The 22,256-nt window shown below is 41.2% G+C and overlaps 2 protein-coding genes across 13 annotated transcripts in view; one reads left to right on the forward strand and one right to left on the reverse strand.

The window, feature by feature from the left end:
- CENPP (centromere protein P) overlaps positions 1-17,509 on the forward strand; it is a 319,800-nt gene extending 302,291 nt beyond the window's left edge. For all 3 annotated transcript variants that reach the window (XM_073352368.2, XM_073352367.2, XM_073352369.2), the window contains exons 7-9: positions 13,504-13,583; positions 15,660-15,751; positions 17,162-17,509. In XM_073352368.2, coding sequence (XP_073208469.1) covers positions 13,504-13,583; positions 15,660-15,751; positions 17,162-17,283 — 294 coding nt within the window. In that variant the 3' untranslated portion in view covers positions 17,284-17,509. The remainder of the gene's footprint in view (positions 1-13,503; positions 13,584-15,659; positions 15,752-17,161) is intronic.
- Positions 17,306-22,256, reverse strand: part of IPPK (inositol-pentakisphosphate 2-kinase) — a 100,615-nt gene continuing 95,664 nt past the window's right edge. For all 10 annotated transcript variants that reach the window (XM_073352362.2, XM_073352353.2, XM_073352360.2 and 7 more), the window contains one exon: positions 17,306-21,273. In XM_073352362.2, coding sequence (XP_073208463.1) covers positions 21,048-21,273 — 226 coding nt within the window. In that variant the 3' untranslated portion in view covers positions 17,306-21,047. The remainder of the gene's footprint in view (positions 21,274-22,256) is intronic.

The raw sequence follows: 22,256 nt of genomic DNA on the forward strand, positions 1-22,256 counted from the left end.
TCAAAATGTTCTTGGCCTGGTATGATGATGTCAGCAGCGGCAACAATGGAATCTGGTCCCAGCACCAATTACACATGACAACATGGTGGTCAGGCCACACCTGAGTTGTGTTGTGGCCTTTGTGTCACCCAGTCTGAGCAAGTACCCCTCTTCCCTTTGCATCTTAAAAGTTTCTCCGGCTGATTTCTGTTAGAACCTTGAAACAAACTGAACATGAATTTTTCTCAGCATTAAATTGAGAAAAATAGAGGTAGGAGGTCACATAGGCATGCTGAGAAGTACTGATCCTCCCTTGTTCCTTGTTGAATGCCAGTCATTTCTTGGATTGCTCTGCATAAAAGGAGTGACCTGTCTCCTCTTCTGAAGCCATAAACAGAAGGTACATTCTGTTGATACAGGCAAATTTACCTTTGCTAGTGGCATTTTTAGCTAATCCCTGGCTTGTGTTTGGTGGCTTGGAAACACATAAGGTGATAAACCTTTGTTCTTGATTACAGCTGTCTTTAAAGGGTAAAAGATGTGTTATAGAGTAATAAATGTCTTCCATGATATGTCAGAACAACCCTGATCACGGCAACACAATTTTATGTTTCTAGGAAGAGAATTGATTTAAACTTGTTCAATGCCCTCTGAATATTAGACAGTTTAAATAATGTAACTTGTGACAGTTGAGAATAGAAAAAATATTTTCACAGAGTAGGATGATGCCAAATGTTTTAAAACCATTGTTTTCAACCTCTGGTCTGCTGACCCCTATGATCGAATAAGGGGATGATGAAAGAAGTATCCAAAACTGTTCTCTCCCACAGAATCTGTGTTTGGTTCCAAAAATTAAATTTACTTGCATTTTACATAAACATATACTTTTTCAAATATATAGCACTTTTCTTCCAAAGATCTTAAAACACTTTATAACCATTAAATATCACAACACAGATTGATACACTGAGTCAGAGAAATTATTTGTATAAGGGGAGTCAGTGGCTCAAGGATAGAATCCCAGAGCCTTGCCTCCCAGGTCCTTGGTCTCACCAATAGACAGCTGTAGCTCATTTTAACATTTTTGAAGGCACCATCAACATAAAACTTTTTAAAACTGCTGTTATTTTTAGTAACACCAAAGATACTATTTTACTGAAAGATTGGTGAAATATTTCTATTTTTCAGTTTGTTTACTTTTTGCCTTTGCATACATTTGTTTTGCCCAGTTGTTTGTGAGACAAAAAATAACAAGGAAAAAATTAAAAATATTATTAAAAATAGTAAAATGTGGTTGTAGTGCACTAAAATGGACAGGAAGTCCAAAAGACAGGTATACTACCTGCAGCCTACGTTCCCTCTAAGGTGCATACCAACGCAGCTGTGCAGGAGGCCACCAAAGGGCACACACTTAGTTAGCAGAGCCGAGCAAGAGTGCACACTCCACTCGGATGTGGCCACAAGCGAGCCTAGAAGATGACAGTGGGGTGAGGTGGGGAATAGGAGAGGACTCTCCCACCCCAGCTCTGGGGCTGCGGTAGTGGGGAGAGGCGCCTCTCCCCGGGCCCCAGCCCCAGGACTGCTGCTGCGGGTAGAGATGCTCTCCCCCGGCCCAGGTGCAGCTATGAGGAGGGAGGGCTGGGTGGAGTCCTCTCTCTACCACAGTCCTGGGGCAGCCTGCACCCCAAACCTTTCATCCCCAGCCCCACCCCAGAGCTCCGCACCCCAGCAGGAGCCCTCACTTCTGACACACACACTTGAACTCGCTTCTCCAGCCCTGAGCTCCCTCCTGCACCCTGAATCCCACCCCACACCTCAGCCTTGAGCCCCCTCTCACACTCTGAACCCCTCGGCCCACCACACATCAGCTCCATATTGGTGCACATAACAGAACTGATTCTGCACATGGATGGGAAAAAGTAGAGGGAATGTTGAAAAGCTATTATTTTTCTTAAAAAAAAACAACAAAAAGTCAATAAACAACAAAAATATAGATTTCAAATTGATTTTGTCCTTTCAAATGTGCAGTGAAACAAGAAGCTGTGCATACTGTCATGCATCCTAGCCCTGTGTGCTTTGTCTTGTCTAATAGACTTGTTGTGCTTTCAGCATCCCAGAAGTAGTAGTTTAGCATTTTATTGTGTCCTAAATGCTAAAAAAATTATTGCTTCAATATTTAGTGTTTGTGACAGATTACTTATGGGAAATATTTCCCATTTCTTCACTTTTGTGCTCATTCCCATATCTGAGAAAATAAGCAATTTGTTCTTATTCAAGATCTTTTTGTTTTCAAGCTAACTTTTGACTTATTCTTTCAAATTTAAATCCAAAATTCTAAGAACCTCTCTATTACCAAAGGTAGTTCAGATATTTTTTCCTGTGTATATAGTCTGTTTAATAGTTACATAATAGATCTTTAGCTGGATTCAACTCTAACATTTGAGACAGAGATTTTTATAGAGAAATGGCGGGGATGGGCATCCCTTCTTAGTCCCCCATACTTAAATTTACTGTTACACCTTTTATGTAGTTGTTTTAATTTGTCCACCAAATTTTCTACTTTTTAACTTCCTTGGTAAGGTGATTACATTTTATATCCATAATTGCTATTGCAGCTTATGTGTTAGCAGATTTCCTGTTTATTCTTTCCTAAATTGCTATCATTTGACATTGGTTGGTTGATTATGGATGTGGTAGAATTTTCACTTCCTGCTTCCTTCTCATTGTCACTCCAGGAAGTCATCCAGTGGGGATGAAATAAATCATGATTTGAGTCTTTGGGCCAGGTTCTACTTTCACTTATAACCGAACAACCTTTATGATCTCAGTTGGGTTACACAGATATAACTGAAATGAGAAATAGGCCCTTTTCCTCTAGATTTTGGCATTTGTGGAGTGAGATTGGGAATAGGAGACAACTCTCCTGCCCCAACCCTCAGGCAGCGGTGGGGAGAGATGTTTCTTCCCCCCCTCCCCCCCCAAACCTCCAGGGCTGTGGTGGCGGGGAGAGATTCTATTGAGGGGCTATTGAAATATTAATGCTTTCTATTCTGTTTCTAATCCAAACCACCTGAACTTCTCACAAGATCAGAGGATCACACTGTAACATTTCCGTATGTCCATAATTTACTAAAGAAGCTTCTTGAACACTTGAGAAAAATTATTTGGCAACATAAAATTATACCCTTTGTTACTTCCAAACAAGACGCGAATAAGAGGCCTCAGCTGGAGTACTGTGTACCGTTCTGGGCTCCACACTTTGAGAGAGGTGGGCAAATTGGAGAGTCCAGAGGAGAGCACCAAAAATGATAAAAGGTTTAGAAAACCTGACCAATGAGGAAAGGTTAAAAAACAGGGCATGTTTAGTCACAGGAAAAAAAAGACAGAGGGGAGCTGATAAGTCTTCAAATATGTTTAAGACTCAAATATGTTTGAGAGCTGTGATCAATTGTACTCTGTGTCTACTGTAGGTAGGACAAAGAGTAATGGGCTTAATCTGTAGTGAGAGAGATATTTAGGTTAGACATTAGGAAAAACATTCTAACTATAAAGGTTGTTAAGCTCTGGAATTGCTGTACGTTTTTAAGAACAGGTTAGACAAACACTGATCAGATATGGTCTAGGTTTAACACTAACCTCCCTGTTTTGTCCTATGATTACAGGGGTGTTAACAGGCCACTTCACCTGGAACAGACCCCTAGAATATTTATGATATACCAAGGCACAGTCCAGATCTGCAACCTTGAGTACCCTACAATGCCTTGTAGCTCCCACGTAGGCCACTCACAAACAGCCTTCCAGTAAGCAAGGCACATCCTGAGAGTGTGTGTGTGTGTAAGTAACTGCAGGATACCGGACACACTTGGGTTACACCTGGCTCTGACCAGCCTTGCTCATACTGCAGAGTGACCCCAACACTGCCCCCAGTCCCGGATTTTCCCCAAGAAATGTATGTCTTGTACTGCCCAACCCTCTTGTAGACAGTAAAAATACTTTAAATGTGTTAGACCTTGAAGGGAATAATATGCCAGTTTATTATCTCAAATAGTTTTAAATAGGATTAAATAAAGCAGTAAAATAATTTTATTAACTACAAAGAGATTTTAAGTGAGTACAACTAATGAGGCATAAAAGTCAGATATGGTCATAAGATGTTTACTAATGCCTAACTTAAACTCTATTACATACAAGCAAAGTTTTTTACCACATGCTCCAGCAGATTATCAAACACTCAGGTCAGGAATCATCTCCCAGAGTCCAATGACTGCTTCCTTTGTCTCTTCATGCACAGTGAATGCAATGGGCAAGGAGAGAGTGCCTTGGGATATTTTCCCTCCTTTTTATAGTTTCTGTCCCCTTCTTGAAAAACATTTCCAGCTGAGAACCAGGATCCAAAGTGTCTATGTGGCAGATATTCCCTACTGGTGTTTTCAGCTGTTTGAATTCCCTTTGCCTTCCCTTCCTGCTTAATGACTTTGTTTACTGCTTTAATGGAAATTAAGCAGAGTACACATTCCTTTGTTTAGAACAGAATTGTTTGCCAACTTTTGTTTGGGCAGGGCTGTGGGGTTTAGAACATGTATTAATGTTATAACTTCACATACAATGTTGCCACACATATTGTATCAGGACACTATTGACCAGTAAATTGTAAGTTTTCAAATGACACCTTACAAGGCATACTTTGTACAAAGGTTATTACAAGAGTGTGTAAGGTGTGAATACAGGGGTGTAGACTGTCACAATGTGTTAACTACTTATACTAAACAATCTCTCCCACTTTGTATTTAGCTGTGACACTCTGAGTACCTTTCCCAGACTTGAAGAAGAGCAGTGTAGATCAAAAGCTGGACTCTTTCACCAACAGAAGTTGGTCCAATAAAAGACAGCACCTCTCCCACCTTGTATCTGTAATATCCTGGAACCAATATGGCCACAACAACATTGCTAACAACTCTTTCTGTGGCCAGTAAAAGAGCTGCATAGCTTTGTCCCACCCACTTATCAGTTCGTTTCATCCTTTTTCCTTTGTCACATCCTACTGTCTTCTCTCTCTTTGCTCCTCCCATGGTAGTATTCTTCCCCTGCTTGAGATGCTGCACCTTTTCCCACATTAGCCTTACTTTTACATCTTTTCATGCACCTTCCTCTTTCTCTTCACATGGTATACTGCCACAACTGAAAGTAGTCAAGGTACTCAAGCTGTTGCACCCTCAATATAAACTAGAGGGAACTGGACAGGATTTAGTACTCACTCCTCACTTTGGTCCACCAGGTCCCAGATTTTTTAATCCTCTAAACATGTTGGAAAGCCTGTCTTTTTTTCTCTCTAAAGGTTGTTGAGCATAGCGTGGATGAGGTGGATATATTTATGGGCAGTCCTTCACTTCTGTTGTGGTTTTAATTTACAAGATAGGCACCCAGACCACAATGATGGATGCCCATTATTATGGTTTAGAAATGTGAAGAAATAAATAAATACTTGATGAAAAGCATGCTTTTATTTTTCTTTGAGTGATGATCCCTATTGTATTCCACTGAGGGTTTACACATGCACACTATGCGTCTGGAGCCAGAGAATTTGAAAGTAGTGTCAGTTTGGTCAGCGCATGCACCATGCTCGCCTCATGGTTTCATCTGAGGTGATAAAGGGTGGGCAGACTGCTATGTCTCCAGTTCCTTCTCACCACTGCATGGGCCGGGTCAGATCTATTACCGTCCTCTTGCATGTGATGCACCTTGAAAAGTTATATATAGTTAGTTTTATAGTATTTTTGTTGTTTTTACTGCTTTACATAGTTTTTAGGAGTAATATTGGGACTTTGGGGGGGTTGTTTTCTCATAAACACCCTCTCCTTTCTACCTCCTTACCACATGTGGGTACTGAACTATGCCAAAGACCCTAGGCTTTAAAATCTGTGCCTCCTGCCCGCTTTCCTTCTTGGTCAGCGACGAACATCAACGCTGTCTCTACTCCTTGGGAGAAGCCAACATTACACCCAGATGCAGTATCTGCCAGTCCTTCCCCAGCCATATGCGAGAAGGTCAGGCTCTCTCCTCTGGAAGCACCTGATGGAAGTTGCCATGCGACATTTGGACCCACATCAGGGAACCTCCCCTGTACATTAGCCTCAGACAACCAGGAGTGTACCTCTGCCTACCATTTCCTAGTCTGGCACCAGCGATACCACCACTATGGCGCCCGTGTTGATGGGTAAGGAAGCATACACATAAGAATAGCAGTAAGACTTCTTCCAAACCTAAGAAAGGGGATGCTCCTTCCATGAGTTCCAGGGGAGGGAGTGCACTCTATAAAGCGCACAAACACAAGAAGAGGCCGCACAAGCACCGGATCTGCTGGTACCAGGTACCAAACCGCATACACCATCAACATTGGCACCCCATAAAGTACAAGATTTGTGCACTCAGGGGAAGACCACCAATCGGATACTGGTTCCAGAGAGAGTACCCTTAACACCAGGGAGCTAGGGAAAAGTGCCAGATCCCCAGGAAGTGTTTGCCCTGGGAGAGCTGAGATCTCCACAGTTTCAGGGACCTTCCACTTCTTGGGAGATGATATCTCCCACTCAGGACATGCCACAGATGAGGCACCCCTCACCCCCTGCTCCAACGGTCTACACACTTCCACCAGCTCCGATGGTACCCAATGGAATTGGTGTCCAAGTTTTCATCTTTGCAGGAGTCAGATGAGGGGCAGGGACTGCCCATCCCCTACTGCCACTATAGTACCCAAAGAGGCCACCTACATCATGGCAATATCCTCCAGTCCTGCAGCCATGGAGCCACTGGTCCCCCCTGCTGTGCAGCCCACTGCAGCACCCTCTAGATCCATCATGCTGGCCCTATTGGGGAGCCAGGCCGTAATACCCACCTTCAGAACCCACCGGTTCCATGAGGGAAACTTCACCTGCCTCCCCATCTCAAGCATGTTCAAGTAGATGCCCAGAGCCGATGATGGAAGAAGAGCTGCTCAGTCGAGTTCTGATGGTACCACTGGAGCAGATTCCCATCATCCCCCCCAGATGCGGCAATGACTTTAGCATCCTCCTCTTCCCCAAATGACTTCCACCAGTTCCAGGAGATACAGAGTGGCAAGAGAGCTTCCCCTGGAGGAGATCCAGGGCACTCAGCATAAGCTCCTGGATAGCCTTCACTCATGAACGCCAGGTAGAGATGCTCTGCCAATCAACGATGCTATCCTCGAGCCAGCTAGAATAATTTGGCAATGGCATACAGCAGTCATATGTACGCCTATCCCCAAGAGGTCAGAAAAACGATACTACATACTAGCTAAGGGGTCTGAGTTTCTTTTCTCACATAACCTCCCTCCCCCAATTCACTTGTGGTCTGGGGGCAATGGAACAGTCCACTCCACACTCCATTCCATCTGATAAGGAGGGCAAGCAGTTGGATTTTGGAGGTCAAAAGGTCTTCTCCTCAGCCAGCCTTCGATTCAGGATTTCGAATGATTAGGCATTAGTTTCCAAATATGATTTCCTGAATTACAGCAAACTGGAGGAATTTGTTGAAAAACTATCACAGCAAGACCAGGCCCGATTCCAGGCAATCTTAGAGGAAGGGAAACTGGTGTCAAGGACATTGCTTCAATCAGCTGTCAATGTGACAGATACTTTATCTTGCTCTATGGCTACGGGCAAAGTTCTGCCATGGGAATTGTGGCTCCATGCCCCTGGTTTCCCCAGGGAAGTACAAAATACCATCGAAGACCTCCCTTTTGATGAATCAGAGCTTTTAAACCAGAAAACAAGTGATTCCCTCCATACCTCAAGGATGCAAGAGCTACACCTCGTTCCTTGGATATTTACACACCTGTGCTAAAGTGTAAATTCTACCACTTGCCATCCATACAACATTACAGGACATCCCAGTTTTTCCATCAGATGCCTTACAAACCACTATGGAAGTGTCAAAAGATTCAAAGATCTCACCTTCTGGGTCCACCTTTACAGCCTTCCTCCTCCCACATGCAGCTCCCGAAGAAAAGATATTTCTTAGAAACTTTAGAGAACTGTCAACCACCTTGCCTACTGCCATACAACCATCCCACTCCCTTTGGGGGTCATCTAGCACTCTTTTTTCCAGCTTGGAGTTGCAATAACAACAAACAAATGGGTGCTAAATGTCATCCACCATGTCTATATGGTTGAGTTCAGCATGCTACCTCATCCACAGCCCCACCCCCCATGTCTCCTCAGGGATCACTCTCATGCCAGCATTCTCACTCAAGAGGTGAACTCCTTACTACAAAGAGGAGTGATAGAGCAGGTTCCTCCAGAATATCAAGGGACGGGGTTCTATTCAACTTACTTCCTGGTGCCCAAAAAGAAAGGTGGGTGGAGGCCAATTCTGGACCTCCACCTTCTCAATCACTTCATCTGCAAGCCCAAGTTTTGTATGGTCACACTAGCAGCGATCAACCCATCATTGCAAGAAGGCAAGTGGTTTACAGCTCTTGATATGCAAGATGCCTGCTTTCACATGGACATTCATTTGGCCCACACATGGTTCCTGAGGTTCACAATCAGATCACATAATTTTCAGTACAGGGTTCTTCTATTTGGACTCAATGCTGCTCCCCAAGTCTTCACCAGGGTTTTCTCTGTCGTGGCAGCTTACATCAGGTATTATGGGGTCCTCATATTCCCATATCTTGATGACTGGCTCCAGGTGGCACAATCCAGATGCAAAGCCCAAGCTCCAACCTCCATGTTACCTGGCCTCCTTTCTTCCCTTGGAATCAGTATCAAGATCAAAAAATCAACCTTGGAACCGACACAATCCCTAGACTTCATAGGGGCCTCCGTCCACTCGGTCATAGCATGTGCCTACCTACTGCGAGACAGGTTCCAGGCTCTGCAAGAACTCGTAAACCACATAATCAACAATCCATCTGTCCCAGACAGGACTTGACTATCCCTCCTTAGCCACATGGCCCCGTGCACATAAGTCACCATCTTCGCTGCGTCCGGATGTGGCTCCAGATGGTTTACTCACCCAAACCTCATGCTGACAGCCCCTCCCCTCAGGTACTCTTTCCCCTCCACTGGTGGACGGACCCATGCCAGGTCTGCATAGGGGTTCCCATTCTCCCCTCCTCCCTGGACAAGACGATCATCACCAATGCGTTCCTTGTAGGCTGGGGAGAGCACATGGGCAATCACATGATGCAGGGAACATGGACTCCTGGGGAATCCAGGATGCACATCATTATTCTGGAACTTCAGGCTGTAAGGAAGGTATGCCAAGCATTTCTCCCATTCACCCGTTCCCATCATGTTCTTATTATGTTGGACAACGTCACCACCACTGTTTGCTACATCAACAAACAAGGGGTCACAAACTCAACTGTTCTATGTTTAGAAGCAATCAGCCTCTGGCACTGGTGCATCGCCCATCATATCCTCTTATCTGCAGCATATCTCCTGGGGATTCAGAATGTGATTGCAGACTTGCTGAGCAGACAGTTTGTGATCGACCACAAGTGGGAACTCCACGATTTCATGGTGCATGACATCTTTGACCAGTGGGGACTCTGACCAGAGACCTCTTCACCTCCCCTATCAACTGCAAATGCAGCACATGCTGCTCCAGTGGGTGGTCTTCATCTCCACTCTCAGGGCAATGCTCTCAAACTCCCCTTGTCAGACTAGATCAACTATGCCTTCCTTCCTCTCCCACTCCTACCATGAGTACTCCACAAGATCAGATGAGACAGAGCAAGTCTCATCCTGATCGCCTCCAACTGGCCCAGACAGTTCTGACTTCCCAACCTCCTTTGTATGTCCGCCCATTCCCACCTTCCCCAATCTACTGACACAACATGATGTCAAGATCAGACATCCCAATCCACCAGCACTTAACCTCAAAGCGTGGTATTTGGATGGGCATCTTCTTTAGAATGGGCGTGTAAGAAGAAAACAAAGAAAGAAGAAGTGGGACCAGTAAACACTGAGGATGGAGTGGAGGTTAAGGATAATCTAGGCATGGCCCAGTATCTAAAACAAATACTTTTCCTCACACTTTAATGAGGAGCTTAGGGATAATGGTAGGATGACAAATGGGAATAAGGATATGGAGGTAGATATTACCACAGCCGAGGTAGAAGCCAAACTTGAACAGCTTAGTGGGACTAAATCAAGGGGCCCAGATAATCTTCATTCAAGAATATTAAAGGAACTGGCACATGAAATTGCAAGCCCATTAGCAAAAAATTTTAATGAATCTGTAAATTCAGGGGTTGTACCGTATGACTGGAGAATTGCTAACATAGTTCCTGTTTTTAAGAAAGGGAAAAAAGGTGATCCGGGTAACTACAGGCCTGTTAGTTTGACATCTGTAGTATGCAAGGTCTTGGAAAAAATTTTGAGGGAGAAAGTAGTTAAGGACATTGAGGTCAATGGTAATTGGGACAAAATACAACATGGTTTTACAAAAGGTAGATCATGTCAAACCAACCTGATCTCCTTCTTTAAGAAGGTAACAGACTTTTTAGACAAAGGAAACACAGTGGATCTAATTTACCTTGATTTCAGTAAGACATTTGATACGGTTCCATATGAGGAATTATTAGCTAACTTGGAAAGGATCGGGATCAATATGAAAATTGAGGAACTGGTTAAAGGGGAGACTACAATGGGTCACACTGAAAGGTGAACTGTCAGGCTGGAAGGAGGTTACTAGTGGAGTTCCTCAGGGATCGGTTTGGGGACCAATCTTATTTAATCTTTTTATTACTGACCTTGGCACAAGAAGTGGGAAATTGCTAATAAATTTTGCGGATGACACAAAGCTGGGAGGTATTGCCAATACAGAGAAGGACCAGGATATCATACAAAAAGATCTGAATGACCTTGTAAACTGGAGTAATAGTAGTAGGATGAAGTTTAATAGTGAAAAGTGCAAGGTCATGTGTTTAGGGATTAATAAAAAGAATTTTTGTTATAAACTGGGGACACATCATTTGGAAGTAACAGAGAAGAAAGAGGACCTCGGAGTATTGGTTGATCACAGGATAACTATGAGCCGCCAATGTGATATCGCTGTGAGAAAAGCTAATGCAGTCTTGGGATGCATCAGGCGAGATGTTTCCAGTAGCGATAAGGAGGTGTTAGTACCGTTATACAAGGCACTGGTGAGACCTCATCTGGAATATTGTGTGCAGTTCTGGTCTCCTATGTTTAAGAAGGATGAATTCAAACTGGAACAGGTACAGAGAAGGGCTACTAGGATGATCCGAGGAATGATCAGTATAAAGAGCTTGGCTTGTTTAGCCTAACCAAAAGAAGGCTGAGAGGAGATATGATTGCTATCAGAGGGATAAATACCACAGAGGGAGAAGAATTATTTAAGCTCAGTACCAATGTGGACACAAGAACAAATGGATATCAACTGGCCATCAGGAAGTTTAGGCTTGAAATTAGACGAAGGTTTCTAACCATCAAAGGAGTGAAGTTCTGGAACAGCCTTCCAAAGGAAGCAGTAGGGGCAAAAGACATATCTGGCTTCAAGATTAAGCTTGATAAATTTATGGAGGGGATGATATGATGGGATAGCCTAATTTTGGCAATTAATTGCTCTTCAACTATTAGCGGTAGATATGCCCAATGGACTGTGATGGGCTGTTAGATGGGATGGGATCTGAGTTATTACAGCGAATTATTTTCTGGGTGTCTGGCTGGTGAGTCTTGCCCACATGCTCAGGGTTTAGCTGATCACCATATTTGGAAGGACATTCCGTCTTTTCACACCTGTTGACTGCTAGAGTTTGGAAAGGCCTCATCAGAACCTTCTCACCCATCCAACCCATCACTCCCCAGTAGGACCTCAACCTAGTTCTATCTGTACTAATGAAACAGCCCTTCGGACCACTGGCATCGTGCCCTATATCCCTCCTTTCCACAAAGGCCACCTTCCTTATTGCTGTCACTTTGGCGAGACGGGTCCGTGAACTTGGGGCCATGATGGGTTTCTCTTTTCATGACTTTCCATACAGATAGTCTCCTCGTGCCAGCATCCCAAATTTTTTCCAAAGGTCATCTCCCAGTTTCATGTTAATCAATCCATTCACTTTGTTTTCTTCCCAAAGCTGCACAACTCTGAAGAAGGACAACTCCTCCACTCCCTTGATGGGACAAGACCAGTCAGGAAATCCCCCAGACTGTTTGTTAGAATAGCTAAAAGAATGAAACATCAGGCACACTGCACACACAGACTCTCCAAGTGGATTTCGGGGTGCGTTACACTCCCTCAGTTATCTGGTCTGCCTCCGCACTCTGGGGTGTGGGCCCATTTTATGAGAGCTCAGGCTTTGAATATGGCCTCCTTCCATGATGTGACTAGATGATCATAATGGTCCCTTCCTACCTTAGTATCTACGAATCTCTGAATCTATGTACCACTCTAGGACAGGTAGAGCAGCCACAGAGAGATCAGTACACACCATTGCTACACATTATGCCTTGGTGTAGGACTCAGCGGCAGCTGCCTTCTTCCGTGCAGCTGTCCTTTGCTCAACCCTTCCATCTTCATCCCTGCATCCTCCTCTGCCTTAGGTACTGCTTGTTAATCACCTTCAGTGGAATACAATAGGGACCATCCTTGAAGAGGAGGAGGTTACTTAACTATAACAGGAGGTCCTTAAAGATAGTAGTCCCTATATGTATTCTACTTCCTGCCCTCCTTCCCCTCTGCTGCAGATCTGCTGGATTTGCAGTGAAAAAGGATCTGGAAATGCCCTTTATCACCTTGGGTGAAACCTGAAGTGAGCCAGGGTGCATGCGCAGACTAACAGACTCTACTTTCAAATTCTCTGGCTCCAGACGCATGGTGCAGGGGTGTAAACCCTCAATGGAATACAAATAGGGACCACACATCACGAAGAACCTCCAGTTACAGGTGATAACCTCCTCTTTTAAGTGCAAATTTTGTCCGACTCTGGAGTGTTAACGAGCTTCCCCACAAATTCAGATGTTTTAATGTTTAGGAGAGAGAGTGCTTCCAGTTTTGGCCAGTCATTCTAGAAGAGAAATTCTGTTATTTACATTTTATTGTGTTGATGCTCACATTTTAAAGTTAAGTATTAAGAAAAGATGAAACATTAAAACATGTTTAATCAACAAATGATCTGAGTAACCAACAAGGAAATTAATCCATTTTGTTTTCTCATTCTTTTGGAGAATCTCTGCTGGAAAAAAAAGGAGCTGTGATGGACATGCCACAATGCTGTCTAACAAACTGAGTTTATTAATGAAGGTTTTGTTTTGTACATTTAATACACATTTTGCTCTTACATACACCTGATTTTGTCTAAACATTGTTAGAGCTTTGCAATTCACTTCAGTATAAATTTAGCACTTTTTAGTCTTTGTCTTTAATAGTTCTTAAGATCAATTGTAACTGGAAAAAAAGTTTATTCTGAAGCCAGTTTGTGTAGTTACCACCTTTACTGCTTGGTTATATTCTTATTTCCCTTTTTATTAACAGGCCAAATATCCTGATAGTGTAAGACTTCCTGAAGGACCGTCTGGAGATTACCTGGTTATAAGGAGCCCTGAACTTTCTGGGTAAGACATTTCAAGATGCTTATTAATGTCTGTATTTAAGAAGAATTGAACAAAACCTGAAATTTGAGTTAATGGTCTCTAGGACTGGAAATAAATCCACCAATAACTGTTTTTCAGTTTCACCTTCATACACTGAAAGGTAGTTTAATCTCAGAATTACATAGGTGACTTTTCTTTAAAAAATAAACAATCACTCTAGTGTATACCATGGGGTTGTGTGATGCTTTTCATAGATGCAACACATACAAAAATCTTGGGAGACAAGAAGCAAATAGCATGTGGTGCAAGCTATTTCACTATGGCCTTTCTGGGGATGACAACTATATGTTGCTACTTTATAGAGCCCTTTAGAAAAATATACAACATAAAAGAGAGAGACAGTAGGAGGCTCCAGTAGAATTTTAGGTTTTGAATTACATTTTAAATAAATTATACTAGTATTAGACTTCATCCTGATCAGCTCTAGTTGAAAATACCTCTGTTGCAATGTATGCCATTACAAATACTGTTTGTGAACCAGGGGCTAAATCTTGCTCATCTCATTGATGACAGTAATTCAATCAATGGAGCCATGTCAGTAAGGTGAGCAGAATTTGGCCCCAAATCTGTATATTTAAGAGCTCTGAGAGTCAAGATAGGCCAAGGAAGCAGTTCCAAAGCTCTTTGTAGCCCAAGTTCAAAGTTGGATTCGGTGCTGGGTAAAATCTAAGGTGTTCTCCTAAGATCTTAGCTCAAGACACTGGAAATCTCATAAAATACCTGCTCTTGTAACATTTCTAACGATCTGGTCCCAAATTCCTACAAGGCTGATTGTATCAATCCAGAACCAGGAAGTAGGTACCTTCCACTATGGGTCTGACCCATAAACCAACCCAAAATGAAAGGTTTGGGACCCCAGGATTGAAATCAAAAACATGTCCCTGCCACACACTATACCTTAAATTGGAAGTGTCTCAAATTAGAGGTTGCAGTTTTGTTCCACCTTTGTTCTCTCCTGTGATACCCTGCCACAGTTGTGGTCAGGAGAGATCCTGATCCCTATTGATATAACAGACAGGGGCAGTTGGCAGTAATTCTCTACAAGAGCCTGGGATTCAGCAATGTCTTCCTGCCCCTGGTCTGAGTGGTCCAGATTTGCCAATTTTCAACGTCATGCTGCAGGGCCTGTTTGTTTCACCTCATGCACAAAGAGTTAGGAGGGTCTGAGGTACAGGGTGATGTGTGGGGGGAAGACAGTATTTCATTATGTACTGTTGCTCGGTACGAGGGGTAAGCTGCTTGAATTACATTTTGCCTTTGTAATAGTGAATAAATTGATAGGGTCCTCAGAGGATGTGTGGTTGATTATTACTTCTAACGCAAAATATATAAATAATGGTTACTAAGATTATTTGAAACAAAGGGTCTTGGTTACATAGTTTTTCCCTCAGTTTATGAAGGTGATAAGGCATTAATTTGCTAATTTTCTTATACAGGGAAACCAGAACTACACAAAGTTGGAAGTGATCATTTCCCCTGTCCTCCAATCTTTTTCATTATACTACATTTAGATTTACCAAGTCTTATTAGTTACTCCTGGGGGAATTCTGAGACACAAAATTAAAAATTCTGTGCATATTTTAAAATTCTGCTTATTTTATTTGTCAAAATAACACACTACAACCACACCAGTTTCAATTATTTTGGTAATTTATTTCAAAATCTGTCAGCAACTATGCCTGTTACAATACAGACAATGAAAAATGATCAGGCACCCCCTTCCTCCATCCCCATGTGGCCCTGTGCCTCCACTCCCCTTCAGCCCCTGCCCCAGTCTGTCCCCCTATATCCAGACCTGGCCCTACTGCCTTCAGGAAGGCAGCCCCTTCTCTTCCCTATCACAGCTGGGGATGGCCCCAAAGCAGCTGCTCTGGTCTAGTGCCACAGTGGCCCCTGGTGGGCAAAAGACATAACTGCAGCAACTTTCTGATAAGTTATTTTCTGCAGGAAAAAAATTATACACTGAAGAAAACTTTGGCATAGAAAAATACAAGCTACTTTTGTGCATTAAAGTGCTTCCCAATATGCATGATACAGGTTTGAGTTAATGATTGTTTGGAAAATATATGTGGATGAAGAAGGGAGAGTTATACCTGTCCTGGATCTTCTGCCTAGAATACCAGCGCAAGGTAATATGCCTGTTGTATATTTTAAAGGTGTTTTCCCTATTTCTGACTTTAAATAGTTTGTGTCCTGGTATTTATGGACTCTGGGCTCACAATACAGAGCATGTTACACACAGTATGTCATACTTTACTTTGCTCTGACTTGTGATATGTGGCAGATCTAGCAGAACCTATTTTGACTAGTATTTTGTAGGAAAGGCTGCAAAAATGAAAGCTGGCATTTTATTAGGAATGTTTTTGAAACTGACACACTGGTCTATCATCCCAATAGGCATAAACCTATGTCTATTAAGCGTTCCCTGTTTAAAAAAATGTGCTTGGTGTGTAATATCGGTAATGCTTTTTGAAAGTCATGACAGCTCAGGCCAAGAACAACTTTTGTTAGAGTCTGAACATTTCACAGCCTGACGCCTTCAAAAAATTTTTTTGTCAAAGCTCGTTGAAACAACATCATTGTTGGTTTTCTTTTGAGGGGGAAGGGTTCATCTAGCTTGCTGTGCTGCTTTAACTTCCAACAAATAACAAACTTAGAGCAAAACTAATTAAAAAGCCCAATCTCATCCCAAATTTCAGTTTAGTGGCATTCTGGTGTGTTGCAGGGCATGGTGGAAATGTCAGTCAAACAGAAGCTCCCTGCTACCTATTTTATATGCCACTGGAGTCTGTCTCATTGAAGACACATTCCAAAAACATTGATGGATCTGCTTTGTTTTTATAAATCTAACTGCCTTTGATTGTTAGGTATTTATTTATACAGTGACTCTAATATGTTCTAGTACTTCCTCCTCTGCACATGCTTCCAAATTGACTGATCTTAAACAGGTCCCCTCTTCTAAAGCAGGCAGAAGCTACCTGAAATCCGTTTGTGATGGCAGCACCTTTGGTAGGGGAAAGAGTTGTCCAGAAACCACAATACTACTTTGTCAGGCTCTGGAGGGGTCTCTAGGAAGCTTGAGGTGATGCTGAAGCTTCCACAGGCTATGTTTATTTTCATGTTTCAGTAATGCATACAGATGTAGCCCCTTACTGCAAAGCAAGAAGTTCAGAATCCCTTGATTTTATCCTTTTCCGGGTATTAACCAGCTGATTTTTAGTTTACATTCCACTGCTGTTCTAAAGCTTGAGAATAACCAGGCTGTTTTTCTAAAGACAGAGGCAAACAACTGGAGACAATTATTCCAAGCTTAATCTTGATGTGTAAATTAGTCTAACAGAGAAATAAAGCAAAGGCTTCAAACCCCTTATTCAAATGATTGAATTAAGTGTGCAACCTACTTTTTCCTCCTTAGCAGAGGTGTTTATGTACTGCTCTAAGTCTAGTCACATGAGCCCAGTACTGTCCTCTTAACTAGGTTTTATGCTCTGTATATTTGCTGTAGTTAGGATTTAATTGTATTTAATCTTTTCTTGCAGCCCTGCAGGATAAGAAAGCAGCTGTGGAAAATGGACCCCAGTGCTTCAGAAACATGCTCCTTTTGCTGGGGATCGAGGCTGCCATTGAAAGTCTGATCAAATCAGTTGGCATGGAGAAATGAATACTACTTACAAAACTTTAACTGGTAGAAATTTGGAAATTCTTTTAATTATGATATTGAGTTATACAGTCTATAATTTTATTGAATATAAACATTAAGTTATTTTCCATTTAAAAACCATACCCATAAACATGCTATCTGTACAATTATGGCACGTTATATATAAATTGTCATGACATGAAAAATAAATACAGCAATTTAAATACAAAAATGCCAAATAAAATAATTAGAGTGAATTTCAGTATAAATTTAACTTTCTGAATTAATGTACCAGAGTGGTTCTTCTGTCCTTAACATTTTCTAGAACGGGTTACAGGAACATATGCTGTCAAATTCAAGTCAATAAAAAGAAGTTTCATTTCACAGCTCTATACAAAAAGTACAGTGATTTTAAAATAGAGAGAACAGTGACACTGAAAGAATAAAGTTGTATTTAAATATTCCTGCTACTCAATTAAGCTAGAATTACAGAAATTAATGACCAATACAGCCACATTGAAGTTTGTGAAGAATAGTCAGGTGGTTAGAAATCAATTTTGTGAATGCTAGTGGAACAGTACAGCTGCTGCTGCTTCTATAACGTGGATGGAGAACAGACACTACTACTTTCACCAAGTGTTACACATTAATGACTGTTTAACATGGCTTGGTTTCGAAGCACTGAAAGCTTGCATCATCACGGAGATAGGTTACTGCTGGCAGACAACAGTCGAGGAATATTGTCAACTTGATACTTTACATTCCATGAACAAATATGAAGCAGTTTCAAGACAATTCTTGCAACCTCATTAGGGCTCTGTCAGATATTTTAGAATTAGCTCACTTGTAAATGTCTAGCATTTCTCAAAGGGGAAAACCATAATACATTTTTAGGGGAAGGAAAACAGTCAACTTTGCACTGGCTTTTAAAAGTACTACAATAGCCAGGCATTTTCCATGTAGTTAAGTGACCACCTCATTTTACTTTTGGAGGCCTTTAAACATTGGAAAAGTGATGGCAGGCAAGCTCAAAATTAATTGCTAGTACCTTTAAAATGGTGTATTTTTCTGGGTTCAGGGGGCCAAAAAGGCTATAATTTATGTAAACATAGAACTCCCTTGCTAAGTAGTTTCAATGAAGAGTTCTTCTGCAAACTCAAGTGCATGATTCTGTAAGTATTCATACACAACTACAAGCTGGTGTACATTTTGATGGAGCAAGCAGTGTACACACATTTACATTCACACATAAACCAGGGTAAGGCTGGTAGATCTTGGCTTAGACCTGCCTGGTTTAAAACAGTAGTAAGCTTGTCAGTCATTACCAGAAAATATCAATCATCTATTTTGTCACTCACAGTATCCCCTTCTGTTCTGGCAAGGAATAACTGAACTGAAGCACCAATGTGGGTGGCTTGATTCAGCCTTCCTACCCCTACAGATGAGCATGCAGTTGAGCAACAGTAGGAGCTGTAGCTGACAGACTACAATTTATTTCAAATTTCTTCTTATTCAGACATAGAAAAGGTTGTTTTGGGGATCTGCTGCTGAGCAGGCAGAACTAACTAATACTACTACATCCATTTCACTATTTTTGTGCAATCTTGATTCTTTGTGCCAGCAAGATTCCTCTTTAAATTACATATGGCAGCAAACTACAGTTAGATGCTTCCTGCATGTAAATGGAAACTATGGTGTACATACACCAAGAGTGGAAAATTACAGTATAAACCTGACCACAGTATGTTGGGTTGGTTTTTTTCCTGTCGATAACTTCTTCATTTTGACTAAAAATGACCAGCCCCTTTGTGACTTTTCTTTTAATCCTCTGCTCAGAGGGTGGTATTATTACAACAATGCAGCTAGCCACACAGCAATAAATCAACAACTAGGTCAGATTGCTGTGGATATAACAAGTCTAATCTAAAGAGCAAACAACTGCACCCCAGAAAGGCACATTACTAACTGGTGGTAGGTTTAGCGGATCAAGGTAACATGGTTCACTCCTAAGTGTTAAGCAATACTGCTGTGTAAATAAGTTTTCATTAGGAATATCACCACTCTGGGCCCGACTGTCAAACGGTCCCTGGTTTCACAGAATTGTACATTGGGTCCCGCCAATGAACATGGTGCCATTTTTTATGAAAGCCAATACTCTGAAGAAGTTCAAATAAAATACAATGAAAGAAGGGTATTAGATTCAAGCTCCCAATATTAATCTACTGTACTACTTTATAAGGAGAGGTAAGTCCTTGTTAAGACAACCTCCATATTTTGAAACTTATTACCAGTATATACCTACTGTATACAGATAGCAGCATTTTAAGATGGGCTTGAAGAACATCTCCTTGTACATTCTTAGGGTATGAGAACCCCAAAGAAATGTAAAGAAGGCTTTTAGACAGGCAAAAGAGAACCTGTAGTTCATTATACCACAATACCCACATTTCTGAATATATAGTTTCATCCCACTGTTTTTGATCTAGTTGAAGCAGTTTCACTTTTAAACTTCACAAGAATCAGAGAATAGCACCTCATCCACACAGATCACCTCTCCAGCTTAGCAGAATGTGTTTAACTTGTTACCACACAAACTAAAGCCACTGCTAAAAGTTGGTACAAAGTTAACTGACACTCACCATCAGGGAAAAGTCACAACCTACAATTACAATGAACTTTACAAGATAAAGCAAATACCATCTGTCGACCCTTTCCTCAAGAAAAATGTCATTGCAGTCACAGCCTGATTCAAGAGCAGCCTTTGCTAGCTGCTATTTAATGCACAAAAAAGTTGATTGGCATGTGATTTCAGTCTAAAATCATATGGACAAAAATTGAGTATACAATTCCTAAAGCTCAATTTGATTAGGAAAGAGCTAGTTCCTGATTCACTAATTTAGCAGGACTAGGTCTGTGTGGACCATAGGATGAAAGCCTGATATGTTCAACCAGGAAATAATTAAAAATCAAGGCTGCTTCCCTAGTAAAATTCCTAACCATTACCCCTCGTTTTGTGAATTTCTACTTACATTTATACAAATTGTGACAGAAAGCTTTTTCAGACTGATCACACCACTTTTGGAAACAAAGTCTGGAGTTCTCAGTTTCACTCTCTGCTTAAAATAGATTTGCATTAACATGCAAGCTCTACCTAGCCAGCACCAAAGAGCAATTATACAATACAGTAGTGTGTTTTGTTTTTTAACATTAAATTACATGGGCAGCAATTTATTTTGAATTAAGTTTAGTGCATTTTTAATGTGCTCAGTGCGGCTTAATTTTAAATTTGGTTTTATCAATGCAGCAGGTGTAGGGGGGTTGGTTTGCTTTTATTTTAAAATATTGAGTTTTAAAATGCACAAGGTACAAGGCCATCCTGTAATTCTCATGTTAATGATCAGGCTTTCTGCATTAGTGCAATGTATCTGGAAATTCTTAACTGCACTGAAGAATAAATGAGAATTACTCGAGAATGTTTCATTCGGTGCTTCACATAGTAGTCATTCAGTTTTAAGAACATGGACTTGATCTGTCATGTCGTTGCAGGGTATGGCACACATCTGTTCTGTAATATTGAATACATTCCTTCAGATTAAATTTATATATTGGAAGGTGGGTTTTTTTTTTTTTTAGTACTAGGCCATGTCTTTGAAAGACATACCCAGTAAAATATATTTCTTAAAGCAAAAGAATTCACAGCTGAAAAATGCACTGAACATAATAGAAAATCAATGTAACTACATTTCATTAACCCTTCACTTTCAACCATAACCTTAAGGAAACAGTTACACTTTATGGAGAACTAATGTGCAGTCTTCATTCTCCTTGAACAGATTTGTCATCACTGGATCATCTTTGGCCTGTACATTCTTCAAATAATAGTTTACTATCTTGCCATCAAGTTTGTACTGATGTGGAATGCTTTCATATGGCTTAAGATCTAGGTCCAGGACAGAAATGGAAAAGGTGAATCTGGATCTGGATGCCAGAACCACAGGCCTTTGAGCAGAGCTGAAAAAGAAGACCAATGTAATCTTGCAAGACAATTTGTTTAAAGCAAACAGACACCTTATATTCTTAGAGGAAATTCAAAGCCCAGTGCCTATCTAAGGCTCTATCACAAATAACTCTGTTTTACATGTAAAGATCACATGCAGTACATTGCCAGCGTCTCCGTATTTGTTAGGCATTGTAAACCAGAAAAATGGGACTTCAGATGATGTAGCTTTTAAAAGCAGCCATGGTTCATTCTTAACTCAGGTATAGTTTTTCCAGTCCAAAATTATGTGGGAACAGGAATGAATAAGCCATTTCTTTACACATGCCAATCCTCTTCCTGTTAGTTTTCATACCAATCTAAACCAAACCTCCCTAAATTGCTCTACCACTGCTAAATGAATTAATCTCAACTGGTGGTTTTGGCAGCAAGAGCTACTTGTATAAATGAAAAGTGTGTCGAAGTACTGCACAGAGCTTCTACAGCTAGAAACAACCATCACCTGCTCAGACATAACGTAGTGTTAGGTAGTGTTAATGCCACTTCAGTTTAGTATATAAAAAGGACATTTGTGAAGTAATAGCCTCTTCTTCCTCTGTATGAAACTTACTTTGTTCAATTTATTGTCCTGAATTAATAAAATTGCCTTCTGCCTATCAGAACTAGCATTCAGGTGTTATGAACACATCTTAAAACAATGATATTAGAAAATAATTCCCTGAATGACTTACAAAATCTAAGTAAAAGGTTTGGATGGGAGAATTTTCTATCTTATTTTCTCAACAATTAAACGAGTATTATAGGTTAGAGAAGAGAGATTACCTTCTTCAGAGCTGATCCTCAAAAACAGCACAAATCCACACGGAAAATTAGTTTCTGACTTCACTGAGGAGATGACTAGGGTTGTGTTGACAAAAAAGTCAACATGGACACTAAGTTACTAAAGCTGTGTAGTTGCAACAAAAGTTGCACCTCTTGATGAATGACCAGTTTTGAC

The sequence above is a fragment of the Lepidochelys kempii genome, chromosome 7 (genome assembly GCF_965140285.1).
Source record: "Lepidochelys kempii isolate rLepKem1 chromosome 7, rLepKem1.hap1, whole genome shotgun sequence".
NCBI classification, from domain to species: Eukaryota; Metazoa; Chordata; order Testudines; family Cheloniidae; genus Lepidochelys; species Lepidochelys kempii.